The following is a 10,657-nucleotide window of genomic DNA, read 5'->3' as shown; positions in this document are numbered from 1 at the left end:
TATCCAGTCAAATGATTGGTTACATCTCATCTCAACAAGGAGGAGCATCTGGAACAATATTGGATGCTGCATTTATCTTTGTAGATACATCTCTGGAATAGATAGTTATAGATATTATCTCTAAAGATAGACAACTTTCAATTTGATCCAGAATCCAAAGTGTTTTTTATATGTGATTTTTTTTGTGTGAAAATTGATTTTTTTTTTACTTTTTTGTAATAATTACCACAATTTATTTTAGATAATTAAATATCACAAGTAAGTTTAATTTACCTATTATTATATATTTTTTTCTTACCAAAAAAACTTTCAAATCAAAAAAATAATGGCAAATCAATAATTTTTTGTATAATTTTTGAAACTTTTTACTACATATACTTTAAGAAACCCATAAACTTTAAAAGTATACAACCGGATTTCAAACCAGGAAAAAAAGAGAAAAATTTCCAATTTTTGAGATTATTGAGTTTTTGATCCTTTCTGTAAAAAATATATCGCGTCAGAATAAAATGTTTTGATTTTAAATTTAAGCTTATCCATTTTATAGCTTTTATCAAATCTGAAATGAGAAAAAATTATAATCGGGCGGCCATTATTTCTTTTTGAAGAAGGGTGTGACTGACATTTGTATTGTTTTAAAAATGTAAGAATATAACATTTTATCCTAATAATTTTGTAATTATGAAATGAATCAGTTAATTTCATTTAAAAAGTAATTAATTTGTCTGCAACTATAGCAATTTATTATAAATAATTTACAATATTTTTCTAGTAACTTAAAATTTAAACATAAAAATCAATTAAAGCTATTTTCACAATTACAATAGAGAATTTCCCATCATTCGGAAATCGAATCCCGGGTCTTTTGCTGCTTGGATAGTACCTCTCCAGTCGACTTTGTATGAAAATTTTAGAAATCCTCAATTTTTCTAATTTAAATTCTATTATCCTTCTACACACAAAAAGTTCGGGAATGAACTTAGTCGTCTAACTTACATCTTGTAACTTTTCACCAGAGACAAATCTATTTATAAGCAAATAAAGCTACAGAAAATTTTGTTAAAAACGAACTTTTGAAATCAAAGCTGTGCATTGTCTGATTTTTTGTAACACCCGTAATCGTGCCTGTAAAGTTCAGCCAAATAATACACGTCAATCGAAGAACAAGTGAAAATTAGGCAAAAACCATATTTAATAATTTTCGTTTGCTATCTCAAATTTTGATAAATTCTATCCTAGTTAAGCTAGAAAGAATATCATAGTTAGATATGTGAAATTTTATGATTGATAGTACAACTCTTGATAATTCTAATTTTATAGTAAATGCTGTTTATAATTTTCTAGATTAAAAGACGGATTGAGAAATTTTACTCCTGCAAGTAGTTCAAAAATTAGCGTTCCCCGTAATAAAAATCTATCAATAAAGTCCTTTTTTTAGTTCTTTAGTTTCAAGTTTCTTATTTCTTAGAACCTGTAAAATCGCATTGGTTGTCCGTGTCAGTTCTCGAGCTATCGTTATTAAAAAAGAACGTAAATGGATATATCAACTGAAAAAGCACGTTCCTAAATCCCAAGATTACATCGCTACGAACTTATTTGCTTTATTTTGAACTTTTTAATTGTTCAAATTCGTCAAATTGCTTAAAAACGAAAATCTATTTATGTAAAAATGAACCACTATTTCTTTTAGCCATCGAATCACGCGTGAACGGATGGAACAATTTCGCTAATTCTTTTTATTGTTGTGTAAAATATTGTTAGGCGAAGGTTTGCATGAAAGAAAAAAGAAAGTTGAGCTAGAAAATTTAAGAAAAAATATTAAATTCAATAAATGGTGGAAACGCATATAAATGATGAATTATATTACATCTTCCTATGTACTATGTATTTATTTGCGCTCCCACCATATTTATCTAGAATTATGAACAGGTATTTGAATAGTATTGTGAACAGGTATTTATTAGAGTGAAAGTTCCATCCTTTCAGATCACTTAAAAACTTTTCCTTAAATTATTTGTGACCAGATTCCGCCTGTTACACCCGTGTTTGATTTACATCCTCCTAAATTGAAGAAAAAAATTAATTGTATAAACTTAAGAATGTACGGCCACCAAGGCAATTTTAAATAAAAAGCTTGATTTTTTTTATATGAAGTCGGACTAAGTCTTAATCAATTACGAAAATTTTAGGGGGGTTGCTAGATTATTTAAATAAATAAATGACTTCAAAAGTAGGTATATTGGTTTAATGGTAAAAAGGTAGTTGGATGATATCTGTTCATAGATTTCTCCAAAACTAGTGGGTGAAAAATAAAAAAAAACTATTTAATTAAAGTTAAGACCTTAATAAAATATTGAAAACAAAAAAACCCGTTGTGCCCTAAGGATGTATGAGCACGGTAGTAGGACATAATTGTTTAGATTTCGAAATTTCGATAACCAAGGCTGATATCGAAAAAATTTATTCTTATTTTTGTCTACATTCATGAAGTTATAACAAAATTCATCATCAAAGTTGAAAATAAGACACAAATAATTTCAACCCTAAATCTAAAATAGTCTTGATGCTCGTGCTACCTTAAAAAAATTGCTTATGCGCCTATCAGGGTTGCCAGATGTGGCGATTTTTTGCCATTGTGGCTCCTAAATAGCTAATCAGGCGAAAGAATTTTATCATTTGGCTACTGATAGCCAAAGTGGCTATTTTCGTTTTTATAGATTTTTTCGCTTTTTAGATTGTTTTTTAATAATAATTCTTTCTCAAACGTAAAATCTATGAATAAATAAATTCATTTTAATCGTAAAATATTTTAATTTTAAATAAAAGAAAAAAAATTTATATACACGTACACGTATATTTCATTTAAATATTGGCGCTTACTTGAGGACAACTAGCGCCGCATTATGGTCATAAGAAACACAGCGTCGTAACTTGGCTACTTCGGAAAAAAATATCTGGCTACTTTGGCTACACACGCGCTCCGTCAAGAGGGTTCGAGAAACAAATAATCTGGTAACACTGGCGTCTATTCGTTTTAAAGACCTTACAAAAAACATCCTCGCATTATCAAACTGATACCAATTTACAAGAATACAATATTAAAAGGACTATATTCATAAATATTTAAAATATATCACAGTATCACACAATGGAGAAACATATCGATATACAATACAGATATATAGAATTATACATGTTCGTATTTACAAAAACGCATCAATAATTCTATACATATATATGTACAGTGAATGAGTTGTTTTATTCCATAGACACCAATAAAAAGTGGTGTTGATAAGACTTTATACTGATTTGAGGTAATAAAGTATGATTTCCGTCAAGTACTTGCATTAAAAATTTATATAAAATATTCTTATTTATCTATTGGATGTGCTTTTCGATTTGTATATAAACCGTAATAAATATTTAACTGTATTAATAAAACAGAATCGTTGGTAAAAGAATTACAAGTAGTTTTGAAACTTTTTTTAAATCTTTGTATACTGCTCATGTAGTAAACATACCTAGTCCCGATAAAATCCGCCATTGAGCATGAATAATTTTCGCATGGAAAATTGTTACAGGATCGCGTTTAAAATATTATATATTGTTTAAGATAATTTTGCTTAAACAAATAAATAATATTGACCAAATCGCTTCGGAAAGAATTGTATCATATAATTGGGGTCAAAATTAACAAAAAATATACCACATTTTTCTCTATATCCTTCTGTTTTCGAATACAAATTTCGTAAAATTTGAAAAAATCCGCTGCCAAAATCGAAACTTTTCCGAAACTTGCCTAAATCGTAAGCTTGGTCGATCACTGTTAAGTACTCATTAAGCCTTACTAAACCTTTACTTTGAAGCATTTCCAACTTGTAGCAAAGAAAAAACTCATTTATATTTTCTCGATGTCTATTTCCGTCGCTTCTCTAGAATATTTAAAATACCTTTACCAAAATTGAAGAAACTTGTGTTTCTAGAGCTGGGATCTTGGTACAGCAAATGTTTAAAATTTTTTTTCCTCTTTGACTTTTCCCACTGTCGCTGTTATATGTATTTTTCACTTTTATAATTCTTTTATTACTATGCACTACAGCCATCGATAAAAGTTTGCCATTTCAAGCATTTCAATTCTACAATAATCTGTTCCAAAAATATACATTTGTATTAGCTTATCGAAAATACTAGGAAACCACAACAAATTTAATCCGATTGTAATTTTGTTTGCCTGGCTAGTAGCAAAATTCGCCTTTTATTTACCACAAGTATAATAAGCAAATCAAACATTACAAAATTCAATCAAAACAGTACTAAAACTCCCAAAAGATATGGTAATCAAATTATCTTGGGTGTTTATAAGATCATTGATTTCAACACTTTTTGTATGTGCATTATGATATTATTTTTGTTACAAATAAATAACCAAAAACCAACCCACTTAGAAAATTATAATAATTAAATAATACGAAGGGGTTGAAATTATTATTATTTTATATTATTTGTGGGTACATTGATGCATATAAAAACATTGTAGTAATATTTAACAATAAACAAGATATTTTATACAATACCCATGAGAGATACGCTCATGTGTTGCACGTATGCACGAATATATATGTATGAGGCGTTTACTTGTTTCATTGTGAACAAGTGGCAGCGTCGGCTGTTAAAATTAGTATAGAGAAATTCAAATTTTTTGTTTCCTAGCCCGGCTATGTAGGGATTAATGTGGAAGCATTTCAAAATAATTTTTTTCATTGAGCGAAACAATAATTTTTACAATAACAAGTGAAAACAAACAATTGACTGAGTTAATTGTTGAAATACCATGCATAGTCAGTGTTGATTTCTTTATCACATAACACATACAAACATGTGACACATACATAACTGATAATCAAGTATAGTACATATTATAAAATTTTCGCCTACTTGGCGCCCTCACGGGTAAATAGTGATGTTTACGAAAAAATGTTTCAAACAAAAGTTGTTTAATTTTTGATAAGGAACATTTTTTACACTAAAACTTTTGTTCTATCTCTAACGGTTTACAAGATGGGTCTTACGCACCCAAGACCCAATTGACCTATGATGCTCATTTACGAACTTGACCTCACTTTTTACGTCCTCAGTACGCTGTAAAAATTTCAGCTCGATATATTTTTTCGTTTTTGAGTTATCGTGTCCACAGACGGACGGACGGACGGACAACCAGAAATGGACTAATTAGTGTTTAGTTGCATTATTTGATGCAAAATTTTCTATAAAATTTTTTGAAATTTTGCTTAGTTTACGAGATTATTGGAAAAAATCAAAAGGGATGCTTTTTCACCACTATCTTCCAATTTCCACCCTCTCATTTATTAGCACCCCGCGATTATTTCTTCATTTTTAACCCATTGAACAGTTCCTGAAATAAGAAACCGTGAACGCCTTAGTTCCTTATTGGCCTGTTTTTTAATACCTAATCAATAGACTATTGAAGTATATAAAATTTTTCTATAAAGAAATTATCTGGTCTCCACAAACTTATTTATTTTTGAGAAATTTCTGAGTACTTTTCTCCGTTATTTGGATTGCCGAATTATTTTCCAGAAATTTAGCAAAAATTATGATAGACTCCGAATAATACCTAATATGACTATATTTTCATATGATAATTTTCGGGTCTTCGATTTTTCAAAAGGGTCAAATTATTTCATAGTTATAACTATACCCCTCTTTTTTTAGGGATGTTAAAAAAACTTATCAATCAATTCGTATGTAATATGATAATTATAATTTATGAATGATGAATCGAAAAGTCAAATTATGATTACATACTATAGTTGTTGACAAGTTGTTTCCCACACATTTCACCCACCAATAAAAATTATTAAATAATAATTATATTTTTATGTAGATATTTTATGTTCCATATATTGTACTGAATCATATTAAACAAATACAATGGGATAGATAATCAGATAATTAAATAAGAAAAATGTCTGTGTGAAAATTTTATTAATTGTATCAATAAAAGAAAAATACGTGTTTATTGAGAAATTATATTACCTTCATTTTATTTGATAGGGGAATGAAAAAAAAAATTTGGTTGAATTTTCATTTAGAGGTTATACTAGAACAATAAAAATAGAAAATCAGAAGGCTATAAACATAGAAAATCAATCGGAGCCATAGTTGCAGCTCCTGAACTATTGGTATAATACAGAGATACTACCTAATAAAGAATTTTATTTCGTACAAATGAAATTTTTCTCCTGCAAACAGTGAATTCTGTTAAGGACACCTCTCATACAGAGACCAAAATATTGTTAACGAATTCGGAGAATTCTCAAAAATTGAATATGCATATCTCCGATGAATTTTAAAGATATAAAGGTATAAAGGTAGATCTTCACCAATCTGAAAACCAGATGAGACATTTTTTTTATGTATTTTTATTGATTTTTAAACACTCCTATCATAGTTTTCTATCGAAAAGTATTCATGGCTATTTTTAATTAAATTCATTTTAATCAATTTTATCCATGAACGATTTTTTAAGGCAAATCTATACCATTATTTTCGTAATTAAATTATCTTTCTTCTGATACCAAGTTCGATGCTCATCGATCTCACCCATCTGATAACCAGATTGATGAAGATCAACCTTATACCGTCCCTTGTACCTACAATAATATAGGTGAAACTTTTATCGTCCATGCTTAGCAAGAAAATTATAAGGATGGAAGTTCAGTCCGTAATAAATTAAGTTCAATTCAGACAACCTTTCCGAATCAGTAAGCCTACTGCTTCTGCACTAGCTTGAATCAGAACTCAAATAAGCTTGACTGAACATAACCGCTTAGCTAGATATCCGTTTAACCATCACGAATTGCTCTTCACACGCAGAATATTGTTAATATTCGCATAAATTATTTGAAAAAAATTTTAAGGATTTAAGCTTAAACTTTTATTATCCCAGTAGAACGTCGATAAGTTTTAAGCCCAAAGAAAAAATTTTGAGCTATAGAATTTTTAACCTTAAAAAATTTGAGTTAGGGATTTTTATAGTCTCATATTTTTATCTAATACAGTTCGTAAGATATTCATAAAAAAGGCGACATTTTCCTCTATATGTGCTATATTTTAGAGGGCCAATGCTTAAATATCTGTATGTTTTACATTTAAACGATTAAAAAGTGTGTGCTATCGAGGTTCTAGTGTATTTGAATTTTTTCAAAACTAAGTATTTTTCGTTTACAATTATGATCTGAAATGTATGTTAGTAATTTCAGTGAGTCCACATCTTACACCTGGAGGTCGTGATGCCATGAATTATATGCGAGATACACCACAATCATTTAATAAGTGTCCACCGAATGATGTTTTATCCAGTCATTTATTCAGCGATTCATCAAATTCACGTGAAGTACTTCAAACAATAACTGATACTACAAATATTACACCGAATATTCGAAGAAGGTAACGTATCATTCGAATATATGTATGTTTTCATACTGTTTGTAAACCATATCGTAAGCCATTTATATTAAATGAAGTAAAAAGAGTTCTTACGGATGTTCTTCTGTATAAAACAAAGAGGGATTGTATATGTGTATACATTAACCCAGCCGATCAGAATCAACACTTGAAGTTATACACATACAATTACCAATCATACACAGTAACACATAACCATAACACACAGTACACATTTCCTCTTTGTTTTATACATAAGAACGTCCATAAAAACTCTTCTTGCTTCATATATTTTATGTGGCTAACGAGCACCAAGGCAATTTAAAATAAAAAGCTTGATTTTTTTAATATAAAATTGGACAAGTCTAAATCAATTTTGAAAATTTAAGGGGGGGGGGGGGGATTGTTCGATTATCTAAAAAAATAAATTACTTCAAAAGTAGGGATATTGAACATTGGTTTAATAGTAAAACGGTTGATGGATGATATGTTTTCATAGATTTCACCAAATAAAAGTTAAAACCTTCATAAATAGTTGGTAACAAAAAAAAAACCGTTGTTCCCGACTAATAAATGATGTATGAGCACGGCAGTGGGGCACAAATTAAAAATTTTTTTTTTCAATTTTGATAGTGAATTATGTTAGAATTTGCTAATATAAGACAAAAAGTTAGAATAACATTTTTCGATATCTAGAGTTATTTTTAAAATATTAAAAATTTTGGTTAATTATTTAGCTTTCGATATTTCGCAAATCCAGGCAGATATCGAAAAATTTTATTCTTATTTTTTGTCTACATTCATGAAGTTATAACAAAATTCATAATCAAAGTTGAAAAGAAAGTAAAAATGATTTCAACTCTAAATTTAAAATTGTGCTCGTACGAAGGCAATTAAATTCTCGAAAGATAAAAAAGTCGAAAAAAAGAAACTTCCGGTTGACCTGTCTAAGTTTGTATGCTCTGCATATAAATTATTCGACAACTCGTATCTTAAAATAGAACTCCGATAACAAGCGTTTAAATTGGATTTCAGCAGGTATTGAATAATAAGTTATATATTAAGAAAGCATAGTAATTTACAACAATACTATTAAAATGTATGAATGAAATGTTTAATACAAAATCGTCCACTCTTGCTTTTTCAAGACTATTGCTTTTTCAAGATTTATGCCCGCTTATGACTGCCATATTGACTGTTTGACGTCATTAATAATTTTCCCAATAATAGTCTAAAATTTGCCACACAAAGAAATATCATTCATAGAAAAAAGGCCAAACGCGTAAGCTGAATTTACTTTGGAAGTTACATACTGAGGGGCGCATAAGTACATACCTATACATAGAACTTAAAATTATTTGTTTCTTTGTAAATTCTTAGTGTGTAACAAATCTTCAATTATTCGATTTCATGTGATGATCGATATGATAATCAATCATATTGATTTTGATAATTGATGCTTTTTTGATAGTTGGACTCAAAGTTCGATGTTTATAAAGTAAAAACCGTATTTTATAATATTGCTAGTTTTGTCACTGGAAAAATGTAAAAATGTGTATTTTCAGAAATTACAAAGTATTTCATTTGAGAATTGTTTTAACTAAATAAGAAAATACCTTTTCTACTTGATATGACACTGTATACTATCTTATGCACCCTCTAATAGATTAAATGGGGGGTATAGATATATGTTTTAAATTTTTTTTTTCGATCTTATCGTGTTTATTTTTTCGATATCCAATCATTATTTACGACTTTCAGTTATACTATGTGACACAAGTCACAACTGAATTTATGAGATCTATCAAATATTCATATTTCTTATTCACATAAAAACGCATATTGAAGAAAAAATATATATATTGGATATATTTATATATATGAAAAGTTGTCCCTCGTTTTAAGAACATGCATAACCATATATAAATAATATTTTTAGGAAAATGAGCTTTTAAAGGTAGCTACACTCGCGTTGTTTTATAGGTAGAAATAATGAAGCTTTCGTCAGTAAACAGGCAGCGATCATGTATACTTACATAAAATAGGAATCAATTTATTCTTTTCCGAAGGCCAGAACATCTAGCTTTGGTTAAAATTAATCTTCCAATAAAAATATTTTTGAGGAAAGTTTTTCTTTTAGGCTGAAAAGTATCCCATGTCAGTTCCCTCATTTATTAAGACTTCTTCACTTGCAACCTAATCGTCCACGAAATGTTTTTGTGTCATGGATAGTTGTCTTAAATGAAAACTGCTTTAGCTGCGTTGAGCTTTTTGTTAGGAGGTAAAACTTATTATTTCGCGTCACTTAAGAATGCATACCACGAGGCATAAATACCACGGTAAAAAAGGTTAAGATAAACCAAAATTGGCATAGTCAATACTTGAATGAGAAAGCGCTTGAGAATACTGTGTGCTGTTGCCTTTTTATTATTTATAATAGTTTTTTATACCCATTGTATATTTGTTAATAATTTCAATTTACAAATTATGAGTTTTCAATTATTCATACTATTATTAATTTAAAAATTCAAAAAAACACAGTTATTCCAAAATTTTAAGTTTTTACTTCATTCAGTCATTTTATTAGAATGTCAAATTTTATTAACATTTTTGTTTTCACTACACAAATTTTTTTGTTTTATTTAGGGATCATAGAAGTGAAATGGGTGCATTAAGCCGTGAAGAACGTCGCCGTCGAAGAAGAGCCACACAAAAATATCGTACAGCGCATGCTACACGAGAACGTATTAGAGTTGAAGCATTTAATGTTGCCTTTTCAGAGCTACGAAAATTATTACCAACTTTACCGCCTGATAAGAAATTATCAAAAATTGAAATATTACGATTAGCTATCTGTTATATTGCATATTTAAATCATGTATTAGATGCTTAATTTAAAAATTTTATTTATTTGTTAAATTATTTTTAGATAGTTGCTTAGAAGTAAAACAATTATTATACCATGTATATATGAAATATACATAGTATATTAAGTTTAGTCCCAAGTTTGTAACGCTTAAAAATAATGATGCTAAGAAAAAAATTTTGTCATAGGTGTTCATAAAATTACCTAATTAGTCCATTTCCGATTGTCCGTCCGTCCGTCCGTCTGTGGACACGATAACTCAAAAACGAAAAAAGATACCGAGCTGTAATTTTTACAGCGTACTGAGGACGTAAAAAGTGAGGT

The 10,657-nt window shown here is 28.8% G+C and overlaps 1 protein-coding gene across 2 annotated transcripts; it reads left to right on the top strand.

Annotated features, from left to right (window-relative positions):
- The first annotated feature begins 229 nt into the window (after positions 1–229).
- LOC123293591 (helix-loop-helix protein 1-like) lies at positions 230–10,360 on the top strand. Of its 2 annotated transcripts, none has more exons than XM_044874461.1 (3): positions 230–258; positions 7,284–7,470; positions 10,114–10,360. In XM_044874461.1, coding segments are annotated over exons 1-3 (435 nt in total). In that variant the 5' UTR covers positions 230–257. The 2 variants fall into 2 exon arrangements, with proteins under 2 accessions (XP_044730396.1, XP_044730397.1); XM_044874462.1 differs by having other exon boundaries at positions 7,275–7,470.
- Positions 10,361–10,657: the final 297 nt, after the last annotated feature.

Source organism: Chrysoperla carnea, chromosome 2 (genome assembly GCF_905475395.1).
Source record: "Chrysoperla carnea chromosome 2, inChrCarn1.1, whole genome shotgun sequence".
NCBI lineage: Eukaryota > Metazoa > Arthropoda > Insecta > Neuroptera > Chrysopidae > Chrysoperla > Chrysoperla carnea.
Note: the sequence above shows the minus strand (reverse complement) of the source record. Positions and strands in the feature narration are given on the sequence as shown.